At 33.9% G+C, this 17,139-nt stretch overlaps 10 protein-coding genes across 10 annotated transcripts; 1 reads left to right on the forward strand and 9 right to left on the reverse strand.

The window, feature by feature from the left end:
- Positions 1–215: 215 nt before the first annotated feature.
- On the reverse strand, positions 216–1,504 carry NAEGRDRAFT_69474 (uncharacterized protein; the record flags this gene model as incomplete). The annotated part of the gene is made up of 2 exons (XM_002675429.1): positions 216–970; positions 1,081–1,504. The coding sequence occupies 2 exons, from the start codon at positions 1,502–1,504 to the stop codon at positions 216–218; spliced, it is 1,179 nt and encodes a 392-aa protein (XP_002675475.1).
- A 440-nt stretch (positions 1,505–1,944) lies between these two features.
- On the reverse strand, positions 1,945–3,216 carry NAEGRDRAFT_69475 (uncharacterized protein; the record flags this gene model as incomplete). Its single annotated transcript, XM_002675430.1, has 1 exon — positions 1,945–3,216. One exon carries the CDS (start codon positions 3,214–3,216, stop codon positions 1,945–1,947), a length of 1,272 nt encoding a protein of 423 aa, XP_002675476.1.
- Positions 3,199–5,000, reverse strand: NAEGRDRAFT_80339 (peptidase M19). Its single transcript, XM_002675431.1, has 2 exons — positions 4,673–5,000; positions 3,199–4,556 (listed from the first exon to the last, which is right to left on the reverse strand). The coding sequence occupies exons 1-2, from the start codon at positions 4,852–4,854 to the stop codon at positions 3,377–3,379; spliced, it is 1,362 nt and encodes a 453-aa protein (XP_002675477.1). The 5' UTR covers positions 4,855–5,000; the 3' UTR covers positions 3,199–3,376.
- A 155-nt stretch (positions 5,001–5,155) lies between these two features.
- Positions 5,156–5,764, reverse strand: NAEGRDRAFT_69478 (uncharacterized protein; the record flags this gene model as incomplete). Its single annotated transcript, XM_002675432.1, has 1 exon — positions 5,156–5,764. One exon carries the CDS (start codon positions 5,762–5,764, stop codon positions 5,156–5,158), a length of 609 nt encoding a protein of 202 aa, XP_002675478.1.
- A 367-nt stretch (positions 5,765–6,131) lies between these two features.
- Positions 6,132–6,938, reverse strand: NAEGRDRAFT_80341 (oxidoreductase; the record flags this gene model as incomplete). Its single annotated transcript, XM_002675433.1, has 1 exon — positions 6,132–6,938. The coding sequence occupies one exon, from the start codon at positions 6,936–6,938 to the stop codon at positions 6,174–6,176; it is 765 nt and encodes a 254-aa protein (XP_002675479.1). The 3' UTR covers positions 6,132–6,173.
- A 213-nt stretch (positions 6,939–7,151) lies between these two features.
- NAEGRDRAFT_69480 (uncharacterized protein) lies at positions 7,152–8,330 on the reverse strand (the record flags this gene model as incomplete). Its single annotated transcript, XM_002675434.1, has 1 exon — positions 7,152–8,330. One exon carries the CDS (start codon positions 8,328–8,330, stop codon positions 7,152–7,154), a length of 1,179 nt encoding a protein of 392 aa, XP_002675480.1.
- Positions 8,331–8,999: 669 nt separating this feature from the next.
- Positions 9,000–10,742, reverse strand: NAEGRDRAFT_50346 (uncharacterized protein; the record flags this gene model as incomplete). Its single annotated transcript, XM_002675435.1, has 1 exon — positions 9,000–10,742. The coding sequence occupies one exon, from the start codon at positions 10,740–10,742 to the stop codon at positions 9,000–9,002; it is 1,743 nt and encodes a 580-aa protein (XP_002675481.1).
- Positions 10,743–10,982: 240 nt separating this feature from the next.
- Positions 10,983–12,356, reverse strand: NAEGRDRAFT_58515 (pesticin domain protein; the record flags this gene model as incomplete). Its single annotated transcript, XM_002675436.1, has 1 exon — positions 10,983–12,356. One exon carries the CDS (start codon positions 12,354–12,356, stop codon positions 11,022–11,024), a length of 1,335 nt encoding a protein of 444 aa, XP_002675482.1. The 3' UTR covers positions 10,983–11,021.
- An 820-nt stretch (positions 12,357–13,176) lies between these two features.
- NAEGRDRAFT_69483 (uncharacterized protein) lies at positions 13,177–14,166 on the forward strand (the record flags this gene model as incomplete). Its single annotated transcript, XM_002675333.1, has 1 exon — positions 13,177–14,166. The coding sequence occupies one exon, from the start codon at positions 13,177–13,179 to the stop codon at positions 14,164–14,166; it is 990 nt and encodes a 329-aa protein (XP_002675379.1).
- A 39-nt stretch (positions 14,167–14,205) lies between these two features.
- On the reverse strand, positions 14,206–16,847 carry NAEGRDRAFT_69484 (uncharacterized protein; the record flags this gene model as incomplete). The annotated part of the gene is made up of 3 exons (XM_002675437.1): positions 14,206–14,712; positions 14,757–15,806; positions 15,852–16,847. The coding sequence occupies 3 exons, from the start codon at positions 16,845–16,847 to the stop codon at positions 14,206–14,208; spliced, it is 2,553 nt and encodes an 850-aa protein (XP_002675483.1).
- Between the last annotated feature and the right edge of the window lie 292 nt (positions 16,848–17,139).

Raw genomic sequence — 17,139 nt, forward strand, 5'->3', positions numbered from 1 at the left:
GGAGTCATTTTGATTAAAAAGATTAAATATTAGATAACATGTAATTGTTATTATTATTTGATGATTTGCAGAGCAATTATTATTATCATTCCTGCTACATGTAGAGGTGAAGTGAATTACAAGAAATCAAAAGGTTTACAAATGATTCTTACGTATTAAAGGTTGGTTGAAAAGAATCCTTCCATTCAATAATAATATGTGTTATTCTCTACCAGTTACCACCAAGGAACGAATCGGAAGGGTTCATTAAGGATCTTTTCATTTCTGAAGGAGTATAACTTGGATAATTCTTGTTGGGGGTAGACTGTGATTGGATTTAAATCATTGGTACTAGTTGAAGTGGAGTTTTTGCTTTCCAATTTCTTGAGATTTTCCTTGGCATCAGTTTGTAATTGTGAGAGCATGTCTTCTTTTCTGTAGAAGCGTTCATAGCACCATTCATTGAATTGTTTCTCATCATGATGTGGAACGGTGTTGATTGGAATCTTTTTGATATTGACACAAATCTTGGTTCCTTTCAGACGTTTCATCAATAATTCAGGAGCTCCCAAAACAGGGAATGCCTTATTGACGATTGAGGAAGCAACTTTCTTGTCATTCACTGCCTCTTTTCTACACGATTCAATGTATTCCCTAGTTGGTGGATATCCAATTGTCACGTCATAAATATATTTAATTCCATTGTCCTTTTCCACAGATAGATCAATATTTGCATTTTCCTGCTGAGTGGTAATTGCCTTAATCATCATTCCAAGTCCTTTCACTCTTGGAAGGACAACTTGATTTAATTCCCTCAATTTTCTCTCTCTGGCAAATTCATTTGATTTGGTAATATTATTTTGGGTGATACGTGTTCCTTCAGGGAAAATCAAGACATAGCTTGGAATATTATCCTTCATTACAGAATTCACTGAATCTGCAATAGATTGTTGGTCTTTTTGCCAATTTCTATCCAAAACAATTTGTTTTCCTTTAATAATATCAAATAATAATACATTCCAATAATTATTTTCACATATCCACAAATCAATCCAAATAAGTAATAATAATAGTAAAATAGGAAAATGAATTCAAACTCACCTAAAATTAACCCAGGAAAACCAAGGAATGGAATGATGAGTAAATCCTTCTTTGCCAAGAATTTCAAAAATCCCAACAATCCCTTTCTATAGGCAATACATGCCAACACTAGGAAATCAACATTACTCACATGATTACACATGACAAGTGCACTCTCCTTCTCTTTAATTTCATCTCCTGAAAATTCCAACTCACAACCAGCATAAACCTCTATGAAAAAGACAAACCAATAGAAACCCAATCCACTCACGCTCAAATTCAATACCTTGATGAATCTGGCAATTCTTGGATGTACTCTTCCGATAGTGTGGAGTAACAGCCAACAAGTAATTTGTGGAATGTTAATTGCCATGAAAATGTACAGCAGAAAAACAATTACCAACAGTGCAGACAGTACAGCACTGATAATCTTTTGCAATTTCATCTTGTTCCGTTTTGAATGTTCTTTGCTTTGAAAACAGTTGATTTACCCACTTTGAAATCACAACCTGGACCAAATGAGTGTGATGACGTCTTGTTTTTTTTGGGTTGAGACTTCAATCAGCATTGAGTGTCTCTTGAAGGGTATTCATTGCTGTGGAGATTTTAATATGTCCATTTGAGAGAGATTTAAATTTTCCGTACATAAGGAACGAAGTAATGGAGTATTATTAATCTTCAAGGTGGCCACTAAGGAGATTTGGGTTTTAGCAGCCAAGTTGTCGTATATTGATGTTTTAGTACTATTGGCAGTATGGATATGTGTAATAATTATGATTGATCTAAATATTTGAATTGAGAATTTCTATCATTCCAATTGTATAAACCAATCTATCAGGTCCCATCGATAGTAGGAGAGGAGAATTGATACAATGATGAATAATACTAATTAGTATTGTTCTTTAATAAATAATTTTCCAAAACTGATAAACCCTCAGCAAAATTTCTTCTTCCTAGTCCAATTCTCAAATGTTTATCGTCCATTCTATTGTAAACAGTTGAAGGAAGGAGTAAAACTCCACAATCTCTATTCACTCTTTCACAAAATCTGAAACTTCCCTCCTTCCAATCTTTGAAATGAATGTAACCAATAGGTCCTGCACGAGGAGGAATCCACTCAAATATATGATTAGCCCTTTTTGTGAAAAACTCTTCAGCCAATTTGAAATTCGTTGCAATAATTTCTCGATTCTTTGTGAGAATTTGGTCTGATTGTTTGAGAGCAATTTTTGAAAGACATTCCGATGGTGCTGGATTGCAAATAGTTGTAAAATCCTTTCCCTTGAGTAGAGAATCCAATAATTGCAAATTTTGTGAAACCACCCATCCCGTTCTTAAACCTGCCAAACCATATGATTTAGACATGACATTGAGTGAAATGGCATTATAATACAAGGATGAAAGTGATGGTATCGATGCATCTGTTTCATTATACTCTAATCCTCGATAAACTTCATCTGAAAATATTAACAAGTTCTTCTTTTTTGCAATTTCTATAATATAATTAATTTCCTCCAATGTATGCAAGTGACCTGTTGGATTATGGATTGGATTAAGAATAATGGCCTTAGTTTTTGGTTGAATTAAACTCTCCAATTCGTTCACATCAAAATTCCAACCATTTTTCGTCTTTTTTGCATTCCAAGCACTCACCCTTGTCTTGACTACATGGGAAAACTCTGAAAGTGCTTGATATCTAGGTGATTGAATAATCACGTGATCATCCTTCTCTAAACAAGTCATTCCAAACAGTAAAATTGGTTCCACACCACCTGTGTGAATTAATACATTGGCAGCACCAAGCTTACTCTTATCGTACCACTGTGGGTGAGTGTTAATAATTAAATCTCTCAATTCGTAATCTCCCTTTGATTCCGTATATCCTAAATGACAATTTAACAGTGCCTGTAAATTATCCTCATCATTTCCTATCAATTCTTTAATACTCATCGATTCACAATCGGAGGAACACAACAAGTATTTTGATGAAAATTCATACTTGGCAAAGAAGCGTTCCAAAACAAAGGGTTGATCTAATAGACGATTGGAATATTGTCGGGACTGTTGTGATGATGATGAAAAGCAAGAAGAAGAAGACTTGCTGATTTTCCTGCACACTACACCGTATGAAGAAATGTTCGACAGCAAGTTTTTCATTTTTTTATTAAAAATTTAAAAAATTAAAATTCTTTTTCCACAGATTCTCAAAGTGTGAAGGATTGAAAACAATGCAAGTGCTGTGGTGAGTGAGCTTTAGAAAGACACTGGTGAAATTAAATGTGATTATTGTTGAAGTATAGAGTTTTGAAAAGTATTATTATGCAGAACTAACAATGCTCTTTGCAACGCCTTCTACCTTGGCCAGAACTCTCAAAAAGTTGAGACCCATGATATTCTTTACACAAGTGTCATCATATCCCTTTTGAATGAGGGCAGCTGCGATGGTCATGTGATTGGCAGAGGATTCTGCTCCACTGGTTGTAAATGGTTGATTTGGATTCTCAAATCCTTGTCCAATTCCAACATATTCACAGCTATTGGTGATTGTTTTGACATAGTCAATGTGTTCAACAATGTCATCAACACTGGCTCTTGAGGATGATGAGCTAATTTCCCATTTAATCATTTTCATTGTGGCTTCTTCAGGAGTGGTTGAATTGTCAGCCTTGAATTTGTTAAATTGCAATCTTTCCTTATTGCTGAGTTGGAGTGGATTTTGAGAAATAATGACAAGTCCTTGATTTTCCTTGATGAGAAGTAGAACTTCATCAGAGAGGTTGTCTTCATGGCTTGATAGATATTTAGAACCAGTAGAAGAGATGATGACTGGTGCAAAGGAGACTGAAAGAGCAGAGGTAATAGCACTCTCAGTACAATGTGCCAAATCAATAACCATTCCAAGTTTGTTCATTCCAATAATTATTCTCTTTCCAGGTGTGCTCACTCCATTTGTATATCCTCCAATGGTCTTATAATTTGAAGATTGAATGAATTTGTTTGGACATTTTTGAGAGGCAAGTGTCATGATACGAGCTCCTGCTGTATAATAGTATTGCAACACTTCCAATGAATCTCTAATAGTATGTCCACCATCAATGTGTGTCAGAACAGAAATCTTTCTAGTCTTGAATACTTTGTTAATTTCACCACTGGCATGTACTTCACGCATTTCATTAGAATGTTGTTTTACAATATTTTCTCTAATGAGATCCATTTGTGAGACAGTTCTAGCAAAGATGGTTGTTTCATTACAATCAGAACTTCCACCAGTTGTCAATACTAAAACACTAACATTTCCTACTTGTAATTTTGGGATATTTGTTGTCAGAGTAAGTTGGTGATCCTTGTATAAATTGACTAATGAATCTCTAGTTGGAGAATTGGTCAAGTTCAATAATGAATCGAACTGCTTCCATTCCATTATTTTCGATAATTTATATGGTAAATAATTGGTATATTCTACAAATGGTACATAATCTGTGGCAATTGCTTTGGCTCTAAATATTCATCATCAATCATCAAATAATTATTATTAAATTAAATAATAATAATAACAGGTAGATAAATTATTAATAAATTATCAATACTCTAATTATTACTCTAAATTCCTTACCTATCATATGGATTAACTGGTAATAACAAGGCTGATGCCGATAAAAAGGAAATGACAGGAATGAGCACCGAAATGATCGTTATCAACATGAGCAATGAAACTGTACAATACAAGATATATCTTCTAATTTGCTTTCTCAAGGCTTGAGAGGAAAGTCCTTGCTCGGAATCTGAATTTCTCATCAAACACAATAGTAAACATTTTAAAATTGCCAATGGTGTAAAATTTGTCTCTACTCTCCGATCCAGATCAAACTCTTCATCATCATTGTTTTGCGTTCTTTGATTTGTTGTTGTATTATCATCAATTAATCGACTTGGTTGTAAATCCATTTTTTTGTATTTTTATTATTAGATTCTAATTGAATCATTTTCAAACTGTTTAATTCATCAATTAATTGATAAAGAATGAGTTGAATGAAACATGATATTTATGTATCATTGTCATATTACAAGAATTTAATTTTGAAAATTTACAAAATATTTACAAAATGGTACAACAAGTTGATTTTCTAGTTTTTCTATAAAAATCTTTAGCTCCATCCGATAATTCATTGGTTTGTTCAATGAGCTTATCAATATGAGTTCCTCGTTCCAATAATTTATCAAGAGTTTGATGGAGAACTTCCTTAGTGTCTTCGATATCTTGTTTAAGCTTATACATGGTGTCTCCTTTGGTTGGATCTTGATATTTGGTCATGAGTTCTTTGAGTTGGGCATTAAATTGCGAACATTCATTGTCCTTTGTGAATGTTGTGAAGGAAGACTTCATCAACCAATCTGAGAATGCTCTCAAAGTATATCTAACCAAATCAAAAGCCACTCTTAATGGATAATCCTTATCAGTGACCAATACACAACTCATTCCTTCCTTTGTTTTTTGTACATAACCAACCAAATCATCCTTTTCAACTTGTTGTCTCAACCCAGGTTGAGTCTTTTCTGCCAATAATTTAGCCAAAAAGACTGTAATTTCTGTGATTTGATCAGTATAGAAGAAACTATACCATCCACTATCTACATTACTACTCAACACTAAAGGTTTGCTTGAATGTTGTTGTTTCAAGATGAATAATCCGTAAATTTTGACCATTTTCTTCCTTCTCCGAGAATTGTTGTTGATTTGTTTTTAATTATTTTCCGTTATAATATTAAATTATAATATTTATCAAAATTGATCTTCTATTTGTTATTCCTTTTCACCAACAATAACACAAGCTCTCTCGCTATTAATATTTATATTATTACTATGATGATAATAAATGTTTAATACGATTCTAAAAGATCTTCCTAATGTGTACGCTTTAACGTTCTTTTTCTTTTTTTTTGCTTCTAATTTCCCTCCAAACTGCATATGCTGGTGAAGTTTCTGAAACATTTTCAACGTTCATATAGTATTGTAAATGACGTAATGGAAAGGAATCAATAATTGCTGCTTTGAAAATAAGTTGTCCAGATGTAGAGCTAGATGTTTATTGTGAAATTGCATTGTTCTGCGTCAATTAAGGACGGTACATGACATCTGATCTGAGAATGTACTTTTTACAATTTTCGTCTCCTTCAACTTCCAGACCTTCGTGTAAGAGTTGTCTTACATCTTGCTCAAATACACAAACAGTTCCAGTTTTTGGTTTAATACGAGCTTGGAAACCCTTCTCTAGAAAGACGGTCTCTCCTCCCTCAAAATCATCATTCAAATAAACCATGAATGTAAAGAAACTTTTACAATTGTTGGAATGATTGGCAGCATCTACGTGAGGTCCAAATTTGTGACCGAATTTCTTGTGGAGATACTTGATGTATCGAATCATGGGATTGAGGCCTTGAAGAGGTCTGTCAATTCCAGAAACTTTGTAAGATTGTGGAAGAAAGTCTCGACTTCTTTCGAATAGAATTTCAGAGAGCTTCTCATCCATGATTGATTTTCTAAAGCAATGACGATTTCCACTCAACTTGAAATCAAGTCCAACCGTTTCCATTGCTTTAATCATTAGTTGGCATTCGTCTGATGAAAAACAATTTTCTATTAAAAATCCAGTTAACCCCATTCGATTATTTGGAAACAAATCTACAACTTTAATTTGAGTCTTATCATAATTCTCGAATATTTCAGCAGAAATGTGATCCGAAAGAGTTTCAACTTTATGAGATGAAAAATTATACGAAAGTGGAATTTCCTCTTCATATTTAAATCCAAAATCTTCTTTCAGTTCCGAAGTTTGATATTCATCAATCCATGATGAATCCTCTTCTTTAATTGTTGACATTTTTTTTGATAACTATAATTATGGAAAGGTTCATTTACAAATTGCATAGTTTTCTTCACAGCAGTACTCAATAACATCTTTGTAAAATTGACTCAATTTCAGTTTAGCACAGGCCAGAAACTTATTTTGATAAGTAATCTCAATGTTCCACATGTAAATAGAGTGTTTTCATTTGGTATTCATAAAGACATATTGCAATATTCACCTTACAAATCATTCAAACTGAAAATAGCAATCAGTGAGTATTGATCGATTTTGAAGATAAGTAGCTAACTTGGGATAAATGACTGCTGAAAATGTTTTGTAAAAAACAACTGTTCTTGAGTGTGCAGTAACTTGATAATTGTTTCCAGGAATTCCATCAAATTCTTTTGAAGCATCCACCACATATCTCACATTATGACAATTGCTTATCGCATAAAATAATCCATTGAATTCAATAAAGAATATATCCTTAATATATCTAATCTTTGCATTGTCTATGTTGGATTCAGAAAATTGTGGATAAGAGCTCAACAACTGTTTCAAATTCTTATATTCCATCATTGCTCCATATAACCTGTAATTCTCACAAGTTGGAGTAGTGTTTGCAAATCTCACTACCGTACAATCGTATCCTCCAAAAGCTTCAGAAATTTTCATTTCATAATCAACAGAAAAATGTGCAGTACCCTCCCTATGTGGCATCTGATTACTTGCATTATCTCCACAAAACATTACAGTATCATCTTCAAATATTACAAAAAATTGAAAACTGGCACATTCAATTTTCTTAATTTTCTTTTCACAACAAAACTGGCTTACTTGCCAACCCATTACCGTGTGAACAGAATTCACCCAATCCTGACCTGAAATTCTAATATCATGACAATCCAAAACGATTATTGTAAAGGAAAAACATGATGCAATATGTGTAATTTGCTGTCTAAATCCATTGACGGTCGGAGGAGTGTACAGGAGAGTAAATTTCTCCGTACCATCCTCATTCATACAATGACTATTACCTAATCCAAAACAATCATGGGCCGAAATGCCACTTCCATAGAGATAAGTATTATTGATCTCATCACGAACCAAATAAAGTGTTGATCCCTCGGAAAATGTTGAAATATCTTCAATAAATAATTTTCCATCATTTGTATGGGTAGTGTCGAGAAGATAAGGAACTTGTATTATGCTGCTATCAGCAAAATCATCATATTTGAAAATATAAACCTGACCACTCTCCGATAAGATGACTACATTTGTCTGATTGACCTCTACTTTTTTAATTCTCTCAAAATCAGGAATTTTAATGGTTGTGCAAGTATTCAGATTTACAATATGAAATGGTTCTTGGTGATTGGTTGGTGTTCTATCGTTGTAGCTATAGTGGTGGTAGATTTTGAGCATTTTTTTTTGATTAATAATTTAAATTGGTTGAGTTGACGGGGAACTTGATTACAAAAATCTCAATATTTATGGTATTTTGTTATTTCATAATAAGGATATCATAACTACTACCATTCTCCATATTCCATAATTGCCAAAACAAATAATTGAGGACAATAGACAACATGATGAACAAATCCAAAACCTCCTCCTCCAGTATCAACAAATGCTCCTGCATTTAACACTTTAATTTCATCTCTCATTGATTTCCCATATAATTCCTCAACTTTTTCATATAATTCTTGAATCTTTGCCTTATTTCTCAAATTTTCATCGTTTAATATGTAATATTGAGTTGTTCCGTATGGATTTTCCATCAGTAATGAAATTTGCACTCCTAAATTTTCAACAGAATGAGTTGGATTATTGTCGGAATCATGATTCAAGGAGGATGGAAGTGGTTTTGTAGTCAAATCAAACCATTCAATTTTTCTCTCATCACGAAATTTACGATAATCCCAATATTCAATGGTCTGATCCTCTCGGATCTCCTCAAAGAGTTTGAGAAGGGAAGGGTCTAGCTGTTGATGTTGAGACATTTTTTTTGAAATGTTTGAAAAAGTTCATTTTACTGTTAGGTCTATAAAGTAAATTGAAATTTTACAATTTGAAAAAAGTTTACAATAGTGTTTAATAACTTTCATTCATACGAATGGTTTCGAATCGTTTAATATTCCACAACCATCCCTTTCCAATATCTCCAATATCATTTTGAAAAATATCTAAAAATCTCAAACTTTTCAATTCTGTTGTCCGACAAATATATTCAACACCAATGAAGGATATTTGATTATCGCTTATATTAAGCTCTGACACATTATTGAGGTTTGTACTTTGTGCAAGGTATCTGACTCCTTCATCTGAAATTTTACATTTTTGTAAAATGAGTTTTCTTAATTTGGAAAAGTTTTCATTCCTTGCAATGTGGAAAGCACCTTCTTTACCAATTGGATTACCAGATAATCTTATTACCGTTAAATTAATCAAGTATTGGCTTTTACATAGAAAACTGCATCCTAAACTCGTAATTTCTGTCAATCGATAATCAAGACTTGTAAGGTTCACTAAGGTTGGAGCATTTGCAACTCTTTGACATCCATAATCACCTTCCTCATATATTCCCAGATATTTAACTTTTCCCATATTGTTTCCATTTAAAATTAGTTCGCAGAGTTCGTCATTGATATGATGTAAGCAAATGTCAAGTTCGGTCAACTTGGAAAAATTGGTGCTTGACATTAATGATGTGAGACCTTCTTGAGTTAAATTATTGTAATTGAGGGCAATAGACCGTAAGTTTCCAATAAATTCACTTTCAGCAATACACTTGACGGCTGGATCAGTAATTCCAATTTTACAAATATTCAATTTTACCAAATTCTGAAAGGCAGGATTTCTTGCCATCTCAATAATTGGATCATTTCCAATTTCCACATTCCTGCTCAGAAACAAATTCTTCAAATTAGTGAAATTTTGACTTGTTGCAAATGACATCATGCCATCAAAACCAATTTCACAATCGCATGCATTCAGAAGAGTTAAATTGGGCATTTTCTTACATTTTGCAATCGATCGCATGCCTTCATCACCAATTTTTGTTTTTTCTACAAACAAATTTGTCAAGTTTTTGAAATTCTCTGAACTGCACAGAAAATTCATTCCAATTTTGGTAATGGCACTTTGGCTAACATCCAAATGAGTTAATTTTGTTAAACATGGACTATTGGCAAGATGATTCATTCCTTCATCTGTAAAATCGTTGTATCCAATATCCAAATATGTTAAATTTTTTAAATTTTCACAAATGGAAATTGATAAAATTCCCTTATCAGTAATGTAATTTCCATTCAAGTTTAAACTTGTTAAACTGTTAGTGATATCTTCAACTATGAAAGTTTCCAAACTGTAGTCTTGAATTCGGTTCAATGGAATGTTCAGCGAACGTAGGTTTCGAATATGAGAATTGGACGAAATCAAACGTATTCCACTATCTTCCAATCTTGATTCGTCTCTGAATTGACACGAAAAATCCAATTCTGTAATATTTGGAATAAATCTCGATTCTGAACTTGCCATTTTCTTTAGAATCGAATAAGCGCTTGTTGAACTCTTAATTTTATAGCTCAATTTGACGTGTTGCAGACTTTCGTATAACCATTGCTTGGAGATTAATGCACAGGTGGTTAGAATAAACTTGAGATCGAGGAAGGTCATGATTTGATAGCAAATATCATCTGGAATATCGAGATGATTGAATTTAGTTTGAAGTTTCTTTCGTATAAAAAAGTTTGGACATGATTGGGGACTTGATGTGGAATATGGTGTTGAAATTGAAGAAACATCTAAGGTGTAAATTGGATAGGCAATCCTCATTGTATTTGTTGATATAATTTTTTTTAAAAACTAACTGGTTATATTTAGTAGGTAGTTTTTATTCGAAAGTTCATAACCATAGAACAATGAACTTCAAGTTACAATTCAATTAATTTCTCAGTTTTCAAAACATCAAATGTTATTTCAATTTTGGTCGCATCTAAACGAAACCCAGAACGAAATTCGAAATTCTATTGAGAGAATAAATAAATATTAAAAAATTCAACAATAGTTTCAGATAACAACAATTTGAATTTATCCTTTAGTATTTGAATTGATTTATCCTGAAGCACCCTTCAAACCACTTTCCAAATGATCAGCTTCACGATTTCTTCTAGTAGAATATTTATCACCAAAGTTTCTCAAATTATTAACCATTCCCTTATAATCATTCTTAGTCAATTGACCAAAAAATCCAGGAGTGGCCTTCTTAATACTTCCATATTGATGTTGGACACTGTAAGCAACTGATTGGACAGATGATGGCAAATCCTTGAAATTCTTGACAGCATTTGGATTTTTGGCAGCAGCTGCTTCATAATCTTTGGCCAAGGAGGCAAGTGACTTGTCCATAACTGCCTTATCAATGGCTTTAGCTTCAGCAGGTGATAGGGATAATGGATTCTTTGATAGGAAATTCTTGGCAGCTTGTTGTTTCAAACCAGTATATGGAGAAAGTTTATCGACTAAACTAGGTGAAAGTCCAAGAGATTTCAAACCCTTAACATTTTGTTGTCCAATATCGAAACCAGTACCAACAGTAACACCTGATTTACCAACGACAGTACCTGACTTGGATTGTGGAACGTAACCCTTAGTAGAGAATGCTTCATTCTTAGTAAGTAAACCCTTATCAATCTTGTAACCAGAAACAGTTGCAACAGAAGCAGCAGCAGGTTGTTGAGCTAGAGCTCTATTTTTGACAGATGTTTGAATGGCAGCAGCTGTCAACTTTCCAGTGACTGCAGGTTGAGCAGCAAAAGCAGCATTAAAACGAGCAGTTAATGAATTGACACGTGGACCCTTAACATTCACAGCAGCAGCCTTAGCCATAGCAGAGAATGCCTTTGCCATATTTGGACCAACTAATCCAGTAAATGCCTTACTCAATGTAGGACTAACTTTTGAGAATTTACTGGTAATTGAGTTGGCTAATTTGGAAAGAGAAGCACGAGCTTGAGCTGCTTTGAGACCTGCAGTACGAGTTCTACCTGCCATTCTACCTGCAAGACCCTTATTTGATTTGGTTGATTTGGAAGATGGTCCAGATCGTCCAGTTTTACCTGATGATCTACCATTGGATTTACCACCACTGGATCTTCCATTGGATCTACCTGATCTACCTGATCTACCTGATTGACCACTGGATCTTCCACCTCTGGAACCTCCTCTGCTACCAGAGCTACCTCCACGGCTACCACCACCTCTGGAACCACCAGAACCTCCACGACCACCACCAGAACCACCGCCACCGCCACCGCCACTGGAACCACCCTTGTAAGAATCTGCCAATTCGACAATTTCTGCCAAGAAGGAAGAGGATGCGGAAACTGCAATGATGGACACGGAAAGAATGGCCAAACAACACAAGATTGTGAATGAGAGTTTCTTCATTTCGTTTCGAATATTTTTTTTTAGATGATGAAAGAGTAACTAAATGTTTTTGAGAGTGGATTATTTTGCTGTTTGGTGGTTACTATAATGTACTCGCAGATTCCTTATTTGGATATTTTTGATTTGAAAGATAAAGTAAGATAATCAATACCGATTACAAAAAGTGAAAGATTACAATTGTAAAATATTGTAAATTGGGAGAAGGTGGAATAATTTCATTAAGATTTGTTTTATTGAGATTTTTTCAAGATATTTGTAATTTTTATTGTAAAGTGTGAAACTGTAGTGAGTTTAGTTTTCTGGATTAGAAATGAAAATTTGAAATAATGCAATGTTTCATCCATATTTATATTGTTTATTCGAAATTTATTCTCCTTGAAACTGAAAATTATTCAAAGAAACAAAGTCATGAAACTAATCCAAACTGTAAATTGAAACTGTAAATAATTGACAAATATTACAAAAGCATCTCATATCGTATAATTCTTCAGTGATGAGGGTTGATAACATGACGACTGCAGAATGCTGCAATTTTCCAATGGTTTGCTTTGGAAATGTCATTTTTATTCGAAACCAGCGCTTTTATGGACAAAAATGGAAAGAAACATATTTGCTTGTTGATTCATATGTTATTGGCAATGAGAGGAATACAGTCCTATCAAGAATTAGTTTCGTCCATCTTTCGAATAACTAGGCTCAAAGATGACCGATATAAAGTGAGACTAATGCGAATTAATACGCCAATGAAAGAAACCATGTTTAAATGTACGATTCTTCATATTGAGATGCCCAATTCATATCAATTCACTCAACAAAAAGAATGTCATCATCACTATTCGAAACCTCATCTGAAATGAAACATTCTTCCACTTTCCAACAAGAAGATTCCCAACACAACAACATGTACTATCTAAACAATACCTCAAAGACAATCCAAGAAGAACAACCTGAGGTTTTCAAATATTGGAAACATGTCAAGATTCTTCTCAAGAACATTTTTATCCTAATCTACTTTTTCTCATCGAGTTTAATAACAAAAATTGTTACCATGTACATGGCCATTCCAAATGTTAAGATTTCTCAAGCACCTGCTCACGACATTCTTCTTTCCAACTTGACGAAACCTATTCGAATCGCCTTTACTTTATCAGAAACTATCACTGGCTTACTCGTTGTTATTCTCATCACCTTGTCAATATTTAACAAAACTCATCGATTCTCCATCATGAGTAGGTTGCTATTCATCGTGGCGAGTATCATGAATTTGAGAGCTGTTTGTATTGCTGTTACAACTTTCAGCGTTCCAACAATCGAATATTTGCAAACTTGTGGTCAATTGCAATCGTTGAAACCAGACGAAAGGTTTGTGAGGGCTGTTAATATTTTTGGGTTTAGTGGAGGAGAAACGTGTGGAGATTATGTTTTTTCAGGGCATGCAACTTCGTTGAGTGTGGTTTGTTGGTTTGTTTGGTATTATTCGAATAAGGAATGGGTTGGAAGAATCTGGACGAATCTCTTGCTGATTATTTTGCATATTGTTGGATGTTTGGGAATATTGTTGGCCAAAGAACATTACACAGTTGATGTTTTACTTGCTTGCACTATTTCTCTTCTGGTTTGTCAATTGTATCATTCGTATTTGAAAGTTGCTTCGCTTGAACCACATTCGAAAGGTTTATTCTTTTCAGTAATGGAATTTGACTTGAGTGAAGAAACTGAAAATGTGTTCGACAGCTCGATATTTGGTTATCTTTACGAAAAAATTGATGGAAACAAAACTAATTTCGATCTAATCTCAGACAATGTATAATACTAAACTCATTTCTAATAAAATTTATCACTAGGTTTATTAAACTTTCACCTCATCAAGCTCTTGATTCTTTGCAATTGAAGATGATTTCACATTCGCATACGAAAAATCTGATTTCTGCGTAACTTTCAAATAAACTTCTTCCAAAGTTGTTTGAGAAATTCCCCAATCTTTAATTCCTAAAGTTGAATTTTCCAAATCTGAGATTAAATCCGATAATTCTGCAAGTTGCTGCTTGGGAATGTTAAAGATAAAGTTTCCAGCACTTTCGCTTACAATATTTACATTCGAAATTCGAGAGTTGACCATTGAAATAACATGTTGCTCGTGTCCAGTGTTGGCCACAACCATGAGATTGTAACCACTTCCATATTGGGCTTTGATTGAAAGTGAATTTCCAACACATTTCAGTTGACCATGAGCCATGATAGCAATCTTGTCAGATAAATAATCGGCTTCGTCCATGGCATGTGTGGTAAGAATCATGGCTCTTCCTTCTTTCATTTTGTGAATTAAATTCCATGCTTTCTTTCTTGAATATGGATCCTAATGAGGTGAATAAAGAAAACTAAAGTTGTGAATAAACTTACCAAACCAGTGGTTGGCTCATCTAAGAGAACCAACTTTGGATTACCAATACAAGCAATACAAATGGATAATCTTCTCTTCATACCACCTGAATAAGTCTTTGTCAAGTGATGGCCAACTTTTGACAAGTCAACCGATTCCAAAAAGTTGCTAACTTGTTCAGTTCTTTGTTTTCTTGGAACTCCTTTCAAATCTCCAAACAATTCCAAATGCTCCTCAGCTGTCAAATCGTCCCACAAAATATCATGTTGTGGACACATTCCCAATTGCTTTCGAATATCTTCCATCGAATCTCTCACATTCAATCCAGCAATGAAAGCTTCACCAGATGATTGCTGGAACAGCCCAGTCAAAATATTCATTGTGGTTGATTTACCAGCTCCATTATGGCCCAACAAACTAACACATTGATTATCTTGCACAATTAAATTCAAACCTTTGAGAGCTTTCTTCTCAGAGAAGAATTTTCTAAATTTGGCGGGAAGAATTTTCAAAGCAATTTTGGCCAAGAATGAAGAAAATGTTCTTCTCAGTGAGATGATTCTGACAATGGCATTCTGATTGAAATCACGTGCCTTGGAAAACTCATTCTTTATATCTTGAGTTTCCATTTGATGCATATCAGTTTCGTCATTTGCATCAAGTTTCGACTTGGATTTCCATCTATTAATTCCCCAATACGAAGGATATAAGAAGAAAATTGGTGACTTTCTAACACCATTTCCATCAGAAATTACATTATCACAATACCAATACAAGACGAGAAACAATAACCCATTAAGGAAAAGTGTTAAAATTCCCAACCACGAACCAGGAACATAATCGTAAGTGTTCTTTCCAATAAATAAATCTTCGATTGTGTAACCTGGACCAGTAACGTACTTTCTTTGTGTGGAATCGTAAACTGGCAATGCTTTTACAGCAATGTCAATGAAAACCTTGGCAAAGTTGAAAGGTGGATAGAAGGAGAAGATTACAACTATGAGAGGAGTGATGGAAGAGGAATAGAGCATGTAGACAATGTTACTATTCGAAACTGTCAAGTTCAAAATCTGAATCATGTTAATTTGAATGTGATGTTAATGAATAGTACTTACAAAGGAAATTGCCAAAACTGTAAATCCCAAAACTAGAGCAGATTTCGATTCCTTGATAAAAGTTGATAATAGGAAAGCTAAACAAATCAAGGAAAATGTGAAACTAAAGAATAATACATAAAGAACAATAAAGTCAGTATTCAAAAAGATTGAAATTTGAAAGATCATGCCACCAATCACATTGACCAATGAGAAAACGGCACAGATAATCAAGAATGTAATGAACCATGATAGGAAATAGGCAGATTCTTTCATTCCCATCATAATCATGGCAAATCTTAGACGAAACTCCTTCTCAACAACCAAACTATTCAATGAAATAATCAAGACAATCATGGCTCCAATACTAAAGAAGGTTGGTCCTGAATAATTGTACAATAAAACTTCTCCATTCTTACTTTGAGGAGGTTGTGGAAAACTCTTAAAGTCAACCTGAATTGAATTTCTAGAATCAGCAAGTTCTTGAGTTCTGCCCAAATCTTTCATTCTCAAATAAACAATGTTATTGTCAATTAGATTTTGTAAGGAGAGGAGTGGAGTTTTCAAATCCTCTCTAGTTCTATTATAGTACATGGTATATGAAATGGTATCAATGGTATCTAGTGGACCATTTGGAATGAATGAAATACCAAACATGGTTTGATTTTGATGAGTGTACATCCAATTTTCCATCTCACTTTTGGTTGTAAACATTTTGTAATCAGTGTCTTGTTTCAAATTGTAATCAGAAATTAACAATTCCATTACCTTCTCTCCAAATGAAATACCATTAGCAGAATAAACTAATTTGTAACAAGCTCTTCCACCATTCGGTTTGCATTCGTAAAATTTTAAAGCAATTCCATTGTCATACGATTGTTGAGTTGGCACTTGAATTCCCTTATGAATTAGCTCAATTGGCTGATGAATTGCACTCTCACCTGAAAAGTTAGCTTGCAAAACCTCCTTCATGACCACCAAAATCACCAAAATAATAATGGGAGACAGCAATTGCATTCCAGTAGATTTCCATCTTCTTGTATAGAGCAGGAAATTCTTCTTTAACAAAATGAGCGTTTGTTTCAACACCTCCAACAGATAATTCATAATAATAGTATTGAACAAGAAAGTGTTGTTGAGACTTTTTTCTAATTGAGAGAGGAAGCATATGTTTCATTGGCACACGATTTTGAATGAGCTGTGATTCGTAGGTGCGAACTTGTGGCAGTTAGCTGAGCTGTAAATTAGTTGGAGGTGAGAAGATCCTCCTTTTCAAACAATGTTAGAGAACGGAGAGTGCGATTGGAAG

This window comes from Naegleria gruberi (genome assembly GCF_000004985.1).
Source record: "Naegleria gruberi genomic scaffold NAEGRscaffold_34, whole genome shotgun sequence".
Taxonomy (NCBI): domain Eukaryota; phylum Heterolobosea; class Eutetramitea; order Acrasida; family Naegleriidae; genus Naegleria; species Naegleria gruberi.

What these genes read in the sequence shown, in the direction of transcription:
- NAEGRDRAFT_80339 (XM_002675431.1), bottom strand. Translation starts at nt 4,854, where the DNA reads ATGAGAAATTCAGATTCCGAGCAAGGACTTTCCTCTCAAGCCTTGAGA. An exon ending in CCAGTTAATCCATATGATAG is followed by an intron (nt 4,557 to 4,672) that starts GTAAGGAATTTA and finishes ATGAATATTTAG; the next exon opens with AGCCAAAGCAATTGCCACAG.